Source organism: Aegilops tauschii, chromosome 7 (assembly GCF_002575655.3).
Source record: "Aegilops tauschii subsp. strangulata cultivar AL8/78 chromosome 7, Aet v6.0, whole genome shotgun sequence".
Classification (NCBI taxonomy): domain Eukaryota; kingdom Viridiplantae; phylum Streptophyta; class Magnoliopsida; order Poales; family Poaceae; genus Aegilops; species Aegilops tauschii.
Window position 1 is genome coordinate 246,698,996 of NC_053041.3, and position 13,999 is coordinate 246,712,994.

Genomic DNA, 13,999 nt, shown 5'->3' on the forward strand with positions numbered 1-13,999 from the left:
CTGGTCTGTCTCGCCAGGGAGCGAAGCGCCAGACGGTTGGGTCATGTACTTCGATGGCGCTTTCGCATGCCAGGGCGCGGGGGCTGGCGCCGTGGTCATCTCGCCCACCCAGGACAAGCTCTACTACGCCGTGCAGCTCTGCTTCTAGCGGGGCGAGAAGGTCTCCAACAACATCGCGGAATATGAAGGGTTGATCATCGGCCTCAAGGCTGCAGCAGCCCTGGGGGTGAAGCGCCTCACCATCAAGGGCAACTCACAACTCCTCGTCAACTTCTACTACAAGGTGTATGAGCCGAAGGACGAGCACATGGAGGCATACCTCACGGAGGTACGCAAAAGGGAGAAGCAATTCTCGAGCCTGGAACTGCAGCATGTGCCCTGCGGCACAAACAAGGAAGCAGGCGATATCGCCAAGAGGGCATCTAGCCGCCAGCCACAGGAGCCCGGCGTCTTCGAGGTGCTGCTCTTCAAGCCTTCAGCGGCCCCTCCGATTGTAGAGTCGGCACCGCCTCAGGAGGAACTTCCCCCGCCATCGACCTCAGGAGCCCCCGCCTGCGGCCCGACCTCAGGAGCGCGGCTGCTCCTCGCGCTCGAACCTCAGGAGGGGGGTTGGACCAAAGAATTCAAGGCGTACCTGCTGCAAGGGACCCTGCCGGAGAAGGAGGAGGATGTGGAACGCGTGGCACAGCGAGCTACAGCCTACTGCATCCGGGACGGTGAGCTATACCAAAAACGACCGAATGATGTTTCCTTGCGATGCATCTCCAGGGGGCAGGGATGTGAACTGCTAGCTGACATACACGGCGGAGATTGCAGGCATCACTCGTCGTCACGCACCCTGGTGGGCAAGGCGTTCCGCAGCGGATTCCACTGGCCCACAGAACTCAACGACGCGACCGAGCTGGTGAGATCCTGCGAGGCCTGCCAGTTCCATGCCAAGCAAATCCACCAGCCGGCTCAGGGTCTCCAGACTATCCCACTCTTGTGGCCGTTTGTGGTCTGGGGGCTGGATATCCTGGGTCCATTCCCTCGAGCGCCCAGGGGCTACCGCTACCTCTACGTCGCCATCGACAAGTTCACCAAGTGGGCGGAGGTGGAAGCCATCCGCACCATCCCAGCCGACTCCACAGTCAAGTTCATCAAGGGCCTAGTGAGCCGTTTCGGAGTCCCTAATCACATCATCACCGAGAACGGCTCACAGTTCACTAGCAATCTATTCAAAACATATTGTGCTAATCTTGGAACGCAGATATGCTACGCCTCAGTGGCACACCCCAGAAGCAATGGCCAAGCTGAGCGCGCCAACACGGAGGTCTTGAGAGGCCTCAAGACAAGGACCTTCAGGAAGAAACTCGAGGCCTGCGGCAGGGGCTGGCACGACGAGCTCCAGTCCGTGCCGTGGTCCATCCGCACCACCGCCACCAAGCCGACAGGCGAGACCCCGTTCTTCCTCATCTACGGAGCCGAAGCGGTTCTCCCTCACGAGGTCAGGCATCGCTCCTTTCGGCGTTCTGGGAACGAGGGTCCCCAGACTTTCCTGCCTGCGGCCCAGGGCGTGGCTCCACCAGTTGCCTGTTACGGCCCATCTTCATCAACAACCACTCAAGATCCTCGCGAGGGGCCAGCCTCGCGAGGTGGGTGTCGGTGTCAGAACTGGCGGATCTCGGGTAGGGGGTCCCAAACCGTGCGTCGAGGATCGAAGGTAACAGGAGACAGGGACACGATGTTTACCCAAGTTTGGGCCCTATCGATGGAGGTAATACCCTACTTCCTGCTTGATTATCTTGGATGGATATGGGGTTTACAAGAGTTGATCTACCTCGAGATCGTAATGGCTAAACCCTAGATGTCTAGCCTGTATGATTATGATTGCCTCTACGGACAAAACCCTCCGGTTTATATAGACACCGGAGGGACCTAGGGTTGTATAGAGTCGGTTTACATAGGAAGGAATCTTCACATCCGAACGCCAAGCTTGCCTTCCACGTAAATGAGAGTCCCATCCAGACACGGGAAGAAGTCTTCTGTCTTTGTATCTTCATGGCCCATTAGTCCGGCCCACATCACATAGCCCGGAAGCCCGAGAACCCCTTAATCTAGGACTCCCTCAGTAGCCCCTGAACTAGGCTTCAATGACGATGTGTCCGGCGTGCAGATTGTCTTGGACATTCTTCTGTCTTTGTATCTTCATGGCCCATTAGTCCGGCCCACATCACATAGCCCGGAAGCCCGAGAACCCCTTAATCTAGGACTCCCTCAGTAGCCCCTGAACCAGGCTTCAATGACGATGTGTCCGGCGCGCAGATTGTCTTGGACATTGCAAGGCGGGTTCCTCCTCCGGATACTTCAAAGTAGTCCTCGAACACAGAAAACGTGTCCGGCTCTGCGAAACAGACACCATACACAACCACAATAGGGTATAATATTTAACAAGTCCCATCTACTGACAACTTTTGTGGCGAGACGTTACATCCCTTGCCTGGTTATTATTTCGAACCATCTTTCAGCCTCTCGCTCCACGTTACGAGACGCGGTCTTTATTGGCACATCTTGTCAAAGAAGAGATCGTTCCCCCTTATCACGGGATTCTTATAAATATGGGCGTGGGTAATCCAACCGTGTTGTTTGCATGACCCCTTGGGAATAGGCAAGCTTTAAGGTCCGTGAGGAGGCGTTCGATATTCGTCGCCTTTATAAAGGGGTATAGACCCGTCTTTCTCCCCCATGCCTACCTCTTCCTCAGCCTTTCTAGCCTCAAGCTCCAGCGCCCAGGTCTCGATTTCTTCCATTGTTACCAAGCCTTCTAGTTATGTCCGGATCCAGCTCCCAAGGCAGGTGCACGGTCTCCTCGGTCACCGAGGAAGATATCGTGAAGCTCCGGGAGGCGATGTACCTGACTGCGGAAATCCCCCACAGGCTCCCTGCCAAGGGGCAGGTTATCCCCACACCAAAATCTGGCGAGAGGGTTCTATTCATCTCTCACTTCCTCCACGGGCTAGGGCTCACTCTCCACCCCTTCGTTCGTGGCCTTATGTTCTATTATGGGCTAGATTTTCATGATCTAGCTCCGGACTCCTTTCTTCACATCTCGACGTTTATCGTCATGTGTGAGGCTTTTCTCCGCATCCCTCCACACTTCGGCCTATGGCTCAAGACCTTCAATGTGAAGCCAAAGATAGTCGACGAGGAGCAGGCAGAGTGCGGCGGTGCTATGGTGAGCAAGCTCGCCAGTACTATCTGGCCAAAAGGCACCTTCACGGAAACCTCCAACTTATGGCAGCGCGAGTGGTTCTATATCACCGAACCCCGCGGTACGAAATGGGCGGCCACACCTACGTTCCGATCTGGCCCTCCATTGCGACTCACATCATGGATTAATAAAAGGCTAGACTGGGGATCAACTGACGAAGTGTAGACGCTGCAAAGTCGTATCCAGAGCATCCTCGATAAGGACACCGACCTCATTAACGTGATCCAGGTGATGCTAGTCCGCCGGATCCTCCCGTGCCAGCGACGGCCTCTCCACATGTGGGAGTTCAATCCGGAAGGACCGCGGACCCTTCAGCAATTCTTTGGCACAACGCGCAGAGGGATGTGGAAACTATTCTTCAACACTCGAAAGAAGTGGCCGGACACATCCGAGGACATCGGCCTCGACCGCAACCATCCGGATACCTCGGTAAGCACCCAACTTCTGAATGCAACTCAGTTGATTATCCCATAGCGATGTACTGAGAAACCTATCTTCGACCAGGGCTGGATAAAGAAGGCGGAATAAATTAGGTGTTCGGCTCCACTTCTCGAAGAATTAGCTGATCCTATGTTAATGAGGATGCTGGCCCCGGGGCCGTATCAAATGCCGGCGAAGGAGGACAAGAAGAAGAGCAAAAGGGCTGATGGTGGCCTCCGCTCTAAAGGTATACTAGACGCTACGTCCGGGGAGACTGAACTTCCCTCTTCTAAAGATGAAGACGAAGGGGAAGGTGAAGGTGATATCCCTTCTCCCCACGGGAAGAAAAGGACTGCCTCCGAAGACTTGGAGGTGGAGGCACCCAAGAGAGGGAAGATGTCCCTGTCAGATGGTTCGGGTTCAGAAGCCGATGTTGACGCAGAGCTCCTCTCTAGGGACAAGCCCTTTGCCGAATCGTAAGTGAACAAGGATGCTCTAGACATGTCCCGTTCTTTTCGGTTTGCCAGGGTAACATTTAAACTATATGTTTGCAGTCCGGCCTGCTATCTACCTCAACAGTCCTCCTCATTGGGGGACTTGCCTCCGGAGATGATGGAAAGCGAGACGCCTCCACAAGCTTCCTCGCCCCTAAGGGCGGACGACTTCGAGGTGTCGTCCCGGCGGATCTCCCTGACCATCCCGCGGCGTAGGGGACAATGAAGACAGCGCCCGAAGGTGATACTTCGACTGTCAAGGGTCCCCGGGAGGCAGCCCCCACGGGGACCAACAACGAGGGCCCTGAACTATCAGGTTTACAGCCGAAGACGACTCTAGGGTCGAGTAAGCGTACCCCTTTGAAGGGAGTCCGTACTCCCGCAGCAGCCTCTAGGAATCCGGAGGTGCCGGATACACTGATGGGCACATTGAAAAGTGCGTCCATCTCAGAGGAACATCGTACCTTAATGGGTACAGTAGTTGAGAGGATTCTGTCCGCGAGAAGCGGATTGAATGAAACCTTCACGAGCCTGCTGAGAGGCTTCGAGGTATGCAATGTAATATCTTCAACCGCTCTTTACATGCAAAATGCGCCTGTGTATAGATAGTAGCCACTGAGACTCTGGTCGATTTCCATCGGGTGGTGATCAGAGGATCAAAAAGATATGCTCAGGAAGTAATATAATTAATTTGAAAACAGGCTATTATGTCAATGGCGACCACCCAAGCTGCGGAAGTTGCAGATCTAAAGCATAAACTTGAGTTAGCTGATGAGGACATTACTCTTATTAACAGGCGGCTCAACGAGGCACAAGGTATGTTTTGGGACAGCCCGCTTATGCATGTATAATAGTATGAGCACGAAGATGCAAATTATACACTGTGACATGCATAACTGTAGATGGTGCTGCCGCGGTTGAGACCCTTCGGGCCGAGCTTGCCCGGGCCAAGGAGCAGGCCAGAGTGAGCAATGTGGCTGCCAAGAAGGCGCTGCTGATTTAAAGGCCGAACAGGCCACTCGGCGTCAGTGCGAGGAAAGAATATCTACCATAGAGCGAGAGTTAAAGGATGCCACTGGCAAATGCAAATCACTCGAGGAGGATAACAAAGCCAAGGCAGCCGAACTCGACAAGGCCTTACAAGAGGCGAGAGAAGCACGGTCCAAGTCTAGAGCGGCTCGGGAGGAGATCCGGCAAGCTGGGGAGATAACGGGTGGTAAGCCCTTTCTTTTACAGACTAAGTTCGGCGACCCGAAGTATGCTCTGCTTAATCAATTGTGGAGTTCTCCAGACGCGTTCTTGGACCTGCCGAAGAGTGTCTCCGATGCGGCGCGGTTCTTCCAAGCATAGGAAGGACGTGCTGCGGAGAAGCTTTTCTGGTCACAATTCAACGTGCCACGGCGTCCGGCGTTGCTGAACAAACAGATGGTCCAGTGGGCCGAGCTCCACAAGATGTCCGGAGCTGCCATGAAGGACATCGTGGTCCGGCTATGGCCTGCTGAACCCATTCCGAACAACTATTTTGGTTTGGTGCAGCGACTTGTCGATGCAGTGCCGCGTATCGACGCCGTTAAGCGGTCGGCGTGCATAGAAGGTGCCCGGATGGCCTTCGCCCGCGTCAAGATGTACTGGGCAGAGATGAAGGCCACCGATGTTGCAGCTAAGGGCCCGCCCGGAGGCAAGGACCATCACACGCCGGAGCATTATTTGGAGGACGTCCTAGAGGGCACCCGCTTGATAGAGGGTCAGTGCTCGAAGGATATTATGTTCGAACAAATGCGCCGGAATTGTGAGAACAATATTATGATACATTAAGGCTGTGTTATATTCATACCTTTGCCTGAAAGTTATTTCCTCCTGTGCGGCCGTTTTTTATAATCTGAAAGTTTGCCAGTCGTCCGCTTCAGCCCCCTCGCATATAATACAGGGGTGTTCGGAATAGCACCTGATCACTCTTGACCCAACGTCTTGGTCCATAACAGAGGTGTCAGTGCGGCGAACTAGGCAATCCGACTATAGGGCTTTAACACTTTCACTTAGCCATAGGAGTTTGATGGTGGGTCTAAGATGTAGCCCCTGGTATGTACGCAGTTATCCGAATACGGTTGCATTACATAGGTGACCAGAAAATGGTCCTTCGTGTAGTATGGAAGAAATCGCAAAAGATTCTGATAAGTCACCGAGTGGTTGACCAGCTCTCGCCACATCATGACAGTAATTTTTCGGCTTTCTCTACTGAGGTGTTTAACCAGGTGAACCGGAAACACAATCGCAGTAGTTCTCCCTTTACTACCCTAGCCAATAAGACGAAACGTAAGGTAGTAAGCACAGGAGCCGGGCAACCCAACTATTGACCAAAGACATGATTCGGAGCTGATGCATATAATGTCAAACTCGTGACGTCGAAGTATGCTGTAGAGCTGTTCGGACTTTTCGGCAACCCATATGTTGTCATATCGAGCCCCTGGCGATTTGTGCCGAGGTGTGTGGGTGAGACAACCGAAGAAGCAAAATACAGTTCTATGAGGAGAAGCAAATGCTGAAGACGGATTATGTTCACGGGAACCTGATTGATACGTCGAAACACAATCTTATAGATTATAACACCACTACCTAGGCCATTTTACATGCCAGGGGTCGAAGGCTAAGGAAAAAGGCTCTATACAGGTTTTAAATAGAGTGTTGGTCTACAGAAAATCTTTTGGACCTCCTGTCGCACGTCTGTGCTGCCTTTGCCTCAGCGAAAAGGATTCCTTAAAAGGAGTAATCTTTGGTTATTTGTACGAAACCGGGCTCAGAAAGAGTCCTTGCAGGTCCGTAGGATGAACCGGTTTTGATTCACCTGTGGCAAAATATAAGATATTGTTAGAAAAGAGAAGAAGGCTGTAGGAGGGCGAACCGTACTGTAGGCCTGTCCGTATTTTGCCTCTGTTGATGACCAAGGTATTTTAAGTGCATAATTATGCATGCGGGATACGAACTTCGCGGGTATATGCGGCAAAGGACGGAGACGGAATTGCTAATCTAGCTCTAAAATTGACCAGTCCTGTGTAATAGAGGCCGGTGGCTTAATGGCCGATGAGATATGCGGCTTGACGGGGCCGCTTTGTACTTCGGCTGCGATGGCCGTGGTATGCTCCTCGGTACGGAGGGAGCGTTCCGTGTTTCCGTTGATCGTGATGACGCCGCATGGACCGGGCATCTTAAGCTTTAGATAGGCGTAGTGTGGGACCGCATTGAAACGAGCAAAAGCGGTCCGCCCGAGCAGTGCATGGTAGCCACTTCGGAACGGGACAATATTGAAGGTCAAGTCTTCTCTTTGAAAGTTGTCTGGCGAACCGAAAACGACTTCCAACATGATTGAGCCCGTGCAGTGAGCTTCAACGCCGGGTATTACTCCCTTGACGGTAGTTGTGGTGGGCTTGATCCTTGAGGGGTCAATGCCCATCTTGCGGACAGTGTCTTGATAAAGTAAATTAAGGCTACTGCCGTCGTCCATAAGGACTCGCATGAGATGGAATCCATCGATAATTGGATCGAGGACCAGAGCTACCGAACCTCCGTGACAGATATTGGTTGGGTGGTCCTTGCGATCAAAAGTGATCGAGCAGGCCGCCCATGGGTTAAATTTTGGGGCGACCGGCTTTATGGCGTAGACGTCTCGTAGTGCGCGCTTGCGCTCCCTTGTAGGGATATGCGTCACATATAGCATGTTTACTATTTTGACTTCGGGGGGAAATTGCTTCTGTCCCCCGGTGTTCGGTTGGCGAGTCTCTTCGTCTTCGCTGTCACTGGGCGGCCCCTTCCCTTTGTGTTCAGCATTGAGCTTGCCGGCTTGTTTGAATACCCAGCAATTTCTATTGGTATGGTTGGCGGGTTTGTCAGGGCTGCCATGAATCTGACAGGGCCGATCCAGTATCTTGTCTAGACTGGATGGACCATCTATGTTTGCCTTGAATGGCTTCTTCCGTTGACCAGATTTGGGACCACTGAATCCGGCGTTGACCGCCTTATCTTGGGTTCCTGCATTATTGTATCGACGCTTGTTTTTATTGCGTCATGGCTTGCCATTGCCGTCCCTGGATTCGGAGGTGCCTGGATCACTGGTGCTATTGCTTCTACGAGCAAGCCAGCTATCTTCTCCCGCGCAAAAGTGGGTCATCAGTGCGGTAAGAGCTGCCATGGACTTAGGTTTTTCTTGGCCGAGGTGACGGGCAAGCCACTCATCTCAGACGCTATGTTTAAAGGCCGCGAGGGCTTCAGCGTCCGGATAGTTGACAATTTGGTTCTTTTTAATTAGGAACCTATTCCAGAGTCTCCTGGCTGACTCTCCGGGCTGCTGGATGATGTGACTGAGGTCATCGGCGTCCGGAGGCCGGACATATGCACTACAAAAAAAAGACACTTCCGTGATGATACGTGTTTGTCACAGTAGGTCACGTTTTCTGTCATGCATGTACATCCATGACAAATTTATGACAGAATCAAGATAGTCATACCTGTGCTTCCGTAGAAGTGTTCCATGACATTACCAAAATTATCATCACGGAAGTGTCCACTTCCATGACGATAAATCGCGCGTCATAGAAGTGCTTTCGTCAAGGGTGACCGGCACGTGGCATCCACCGTAACGGAACACCGTTAAGCTACCGGGTCCGGTTTTGGATCCGATAACCCGTTAACAGCCCTGACCAATGGGGATTTTCCACATGTAAAATCATCATTGGCTGGAGGAAACACGTGTCGGCTCAGCGTTGGGACAGACGTCATCCACTAATTGGACATGAGGCACCTATGATACGTCGACACGTGGCACGGCCCAACAGAGGCCATTCCTGTGAAAAGGCCGACCCGTTTGACTTGGTCAAAAGGTGGCGGGCCGGCCCACGGCAAGCCTGTTAACGGCCTGTTCACATATAGCCCATTTACAACCCGCTAACCCATGGCCCGTTTACGGCCTATCCGAATTAGGCCCAGTAGCTCATCTGGGCCGTCCAATGTAATTCCAGCCTGTTTTAACTTCCGGCCCATGTATGGCCCATGAAGTCTTTTGGCCCATATGAGGCCCTTAGTAACCCTCGGCCCACTAACGGCCCGTGGTAAAACTGGCCCGTAATGAACAGTGTATCACTTTATACCCATTAACAGCCCATTATTCTGTTGGGCCGTTTCCAGCCCATGTTATCTTTCGGCCTTCTTAGGGCCCATTTATTCTTGGGCTCATTTCTAGCATTCGTTTACTTTCGGCCCGTTACTATAATTTTCTGCTTGTGGGCCAAATACAGCCCATGGTTACAGTCGGCCCGTTTGTGGCCCGTTAATACGTTGGCCGTTTTCATAGCGTCATCAAATACAGCCTATTAACGACGGCCCGTTATGGTCGGCCCATGAACGGACGATTTCAACTCTAGCCCATTTACGGCCATAATGTGGTCTGTTATTGGCCCATGTTTGGCCAACCGATCATACGGCCCGTAGAAGGCCCATTGTGTCTACGCCCCGTAGAAGGCCCATTGTGTCTACGCCCCGTAGAAGGCCCATTGTTTCTACGTCCCTTAGAAGGCCCATTGTTTCTACGGCACGTAGGAGGCCCATGTTAACTACAGTAAATATGTAGCCCATTGTTAATGTGGCCTAGTTTTAAAAATAGGTTATTCCGGCCACTAGTAAACCGCAGAAAAAGAACTGCACTGACTATAAGAAAACAAATAAACAAGACAAGGATATAAATAAGCAAGTAACTTACGCTAGGCTATCACGGTTATTACACACATTACATCCACTGGGCATCAAAGTTTGCCACAAATGCAAATATAGGGAACAAAGCAGCATATAAACGCCGCAGCAAAACAAGTCCAGAACTGAAACCACTTCAGAAGAGCTCAAGAAACAATATGTACGCATAATGCTGGCAAGATGCTTAGCAAGCTTATTAACTTTCTCTTGTTTGGCACTTAAATCCTCCAGCACTTGCTGTTGCACCAGAAAGTATGCATCTGAATTCTGCAGGGACTTCCTCAGTCCTTCGGCTTCCTGTCGTATAACATCTGATCGATGTCATTCAACTTGAAGTTGAGAATCAAGAAGCCGAACTGATTCATGCAGCGAGTACGAAGAGCTGGTGCCAGCAGTAGTAGCCAGTAACTCGAACACTACATCAAGACAGGACTTTGGGGTTGTCTCAGTGTCTTCAATATAGTTTTTATCAGCATTCTTGGAGAACAACGGGGATGTCTCACTATCTTGAACCTGATCTGCATTACTTCCTTTTCCATTGCATAACGGGGTACTCTTCTCCAATATTTTATCCGCGTTCTAAAGGAGAAACAAACAAACACATCACATGTTTACAATGTAGTATATGAAACTCATTTTGGTAAACCACTTTAGTAGTAAGGTGGATAGGATAACAACATGAAACAACCATATATCTATGTAGTATGGTCACTGTATGGTCTATATCATTCTATTTTATGTTGCCAAATCAAGATAGATACAGTTCGAATCATATCTATTTAAGACAAAGCAGCATAGACAGAATATAAGTGTGGGAAACTACACAGCAATAGCAACACTTGTAATGTGCATGGCATGAGAACATAACTATTTATTCAATTGAAACTGAAATCAACATAGAGCAAGTTACTTGTTTGATGTTCACAAAGGACTTCTTATCAAGCATCTTCACAAATTCTATAACAAGGTTGATGTTCCTTGGGTGACCCTGATATGGAAGAGCTACTATGATCATGGGGTTCCACAGGCAACAAGTAATGCTGGATCTTTCTGGTGGAGGGATGTTCTGAAGCTGCATGAGGCTTACACTGCTATAGCCTCAGCTCATATCAACATGGGTGATTCTGCTCTGTTCTGGACAGACTCTTGGCACATTGGCGGCTCTGCTAGACCCATATGTTGGAGATTGCAAGGTTGTTTTCTTTTGTCAATTATGATAGGATCTCTGTGCGGGAATTTCTTCACTCCCAGGACCTTTACTCTATGTTTTATTTGCCTCTTTTTCATGAGGCTGCTGCTGAGTTACACATGCTGGAAGGTTGGATCATGCAGTTGGACAGAGACCCCACTACACCTGATGTCTGGATATGGCCTGGTCAATCAGGAGGATACAGTGCCAAAAGTTTTTACATGATCATGCACTCACACCTACCTACAATACAACCTTGCAAATGGCCATGGTAGAGTAAGTGCACCATGAAGATCAAGGTGTTCGGCTGGCTATTATTCTTTGACAGACTTAACACCAAGGATATGCTGGTTAGGAGACACTGGCGCTCAAATCAGGATGACAATCTTTGCCTCATTTGCAGTGAGCTGGCGTATGAGGATAGAATCCATCTGTTTTTTAAATGCACCTTCAGCTGTAGAGTCTGGAGCTACTTGGGCATTGATTGGTCTGGAGGCTCAGATATTCTGCAATGTATCCTGCATGCTAGGTCCAGCTTCACGCACCCTTTCTTCGTTGAAGTTATGCTCACAGCAGCATGGAATATTTGGATTTTGAGAAATGGCAGAACCTTCAGAGCTAAGAGAGCTACTTTCAGTGCTTGGAAGTGTAAATTCATCCATGATATCTCTTTGCTTGCTCATAGGGTGAAGGATGGTACAAAACCAAAACTCTTGGCTTGGGTTACTTCTTTGTTGTAATGCAGGTAGAGTTGTTTAGCCATAGGTAGGCTCTTTTACTTTTTCCTTCCTTGTATAGTCTGTAATTTGTTTGTATAGTTCTGCTTTCTTTAATAAAGGGCTATGGGGCTTTGCCTCACAGTAAATATTCAAAAAAAACATAGAGCAAGTTACAACAGCAAACACGTTAAAGAAACAGGTTTAAAACATACCAGTTGCACCATTGGAGTTTCAATTGCATCCTTCAAATTTGAAATTGGTTGGTATGAGTAAATACAGTGATGCAAGAGCAAAGTAGTATGAACCATAGCTACGGAACTTGGCCTGAGAACAATTCTTCTTCTGCTTTAAGCGTTGACTTGGGGTTCGGAGTGGTGGTCGTCGTGCTTTGGGCACCGCAGTTGCCTTACTAACTGCTCATGTTTGGGTGCTCTGTGGTGGAGACGGTGTTGTGTCAACGAGAACTGGGTTACTATCTGCTGGGGTTGGGGTTAGAAGGGGTGTAGCTAGTTCTCTGTCCAACTGGGTAGGGGTACAATCTGCGTGAGTCTGGGTTATGTGTGGTGGGGCTGGTTCTTGGGCAAGTACAACCGTGGTTCTATCTCCATCGACAGGTAGCACGATCTTTTCTGAAGACCGTGTTTTTACTCCCACAGATACTGCCATCACCCCTCCAATTGAAATGGCTGATAAACAAGAAAAGTAATTGAATGTACAGACATTGTAAGATAGACAGGTGCAATGGATAGTAAGGAAGAAAACAGGGCATGAAATAATTCACATTTATGTTGTCTAACCAAACAGAATAGCAGGACATAATTTCAAATATATGATGGGTAATTAAACAGGATAGCATGACACAATTTCACATGTATGATGGCTAACTAAACAGGATAGAATTACGTACTTCAAAATATGATGACTATGTAAACAGGATGACATGATATAACTATACGATGTGTCTATTAAAGTGGTTGGCATGCCATAAATCACAAACATGCCGTCGATGGAAACATGATGGCATGATACAATTCACGGATAGAATGACATAATTCAAAATATGATGACTATGAGAACAGGATGAGATGATATAACTATATTATGTCTTTAGAAAATGGGTTGGCATGCCATAATTTAGATACATGTTGTCTATGTAAACATCATAGCATGATATAATTCAAATATATGATTTATATGTTGGGGAACGTAGTAATTTCAAATCATACGCACACGCAAGATCATGGTGATGCATAGCAACGAGAGGGGAGAGTGTTGTCCACGTACCCTCGTAGACCGAAAGCGGAAGCGTTAACACAACGCGGTTGATGTAGTCGTACGTCTTCACGATCCGACCGATCAAGTACCGAACGCATGGCACCTCCGAGTTCAGCACACGTTCAGCTCGATGACGTCCCTCGAACTCTGATCCAGCCGAGTGTTGAGGGAGAGTTTCGTCAGCACGACGACGTGGTGACGATGATGATGTTCTACCGACGCAGGGCTTCGCCTAAGCACTGCTACGATATTATCGAGGTGTAATATGGTGGAGGGGGGCACCGCACACGGCTAAAAGATCGTTGATCAATTGTGTGTATAGAGGTGCCTCCCTGCCCCCGTATATAAAGGAGCAAGGGGGGGTTCAGCCGGCCTAGAGGAGAGGCGCGCCAGGAGGAGTCCTACTCCTACCGGGAGTAGGACTCCCCCCTTTTCCATGTTGGACTAGGAGAGAAAGGGGGAAGAGGTGGAGGGGAGGAAGGAAGGGGGGGGGGGCGCCGCCCCCCTCTCCTTGTCCTATTCGGACTGGGGGGGGAGGGGTGCGCGGCCCTTCCCTGGCCTCCTCTCCTCTCTTCCACCTAGGCCCACTAAGGCCCATTAAGTTACCGGGGGGTTCCGGTAACCTCCCGGTACTCCGAAAAAAATCCCGATTTCACCCGGAACACTTCTGATGTCCAAACATAGGCTTCCAATATATCAATCTTTATGTCTCGACCATTTCGAGACTCCTCGTCATGTCGGTGATCACATCCGGGACTTCGAACAACCTTCGGTACATCAAAACAAATAAACTCATAATATAACTGTCATCGTAACTTTAAGCGTGCGGACCCTACGGGTTCGAGAACTATGTAGACATGACCGAGACACCTCTCCGGTCAATAACCAATAGCGGAACCTGGATGCTCATATTGGT

At 49.9% G+C, this 13,999-nt stretch overlaps 1 protein-coding gene across 1 annotated transcript; it reads left to right on the forward strand.

Moving 5' to 3' along the window:
- The first annotated feature begins 307 nt into the window (after positions 1-307).
- Positions 308-5,514, forward strand: LOC109766680 (uncharacterized). The gene is made up of 3 exons (XM_020325457.1): positions 308-904; positions 4,866-4,980; positions 5,456-5,514. Exons 1-3 carry the CDS (start codon positions 308-310, stop codon positions 5,512-5,514), a joined length of 771 nt encoding a protein of 256 aa, XP_020181046.1.
- The last annotated feature ends 8,485 nt before the right edge of the window (positions 5,515-13,999 follow it).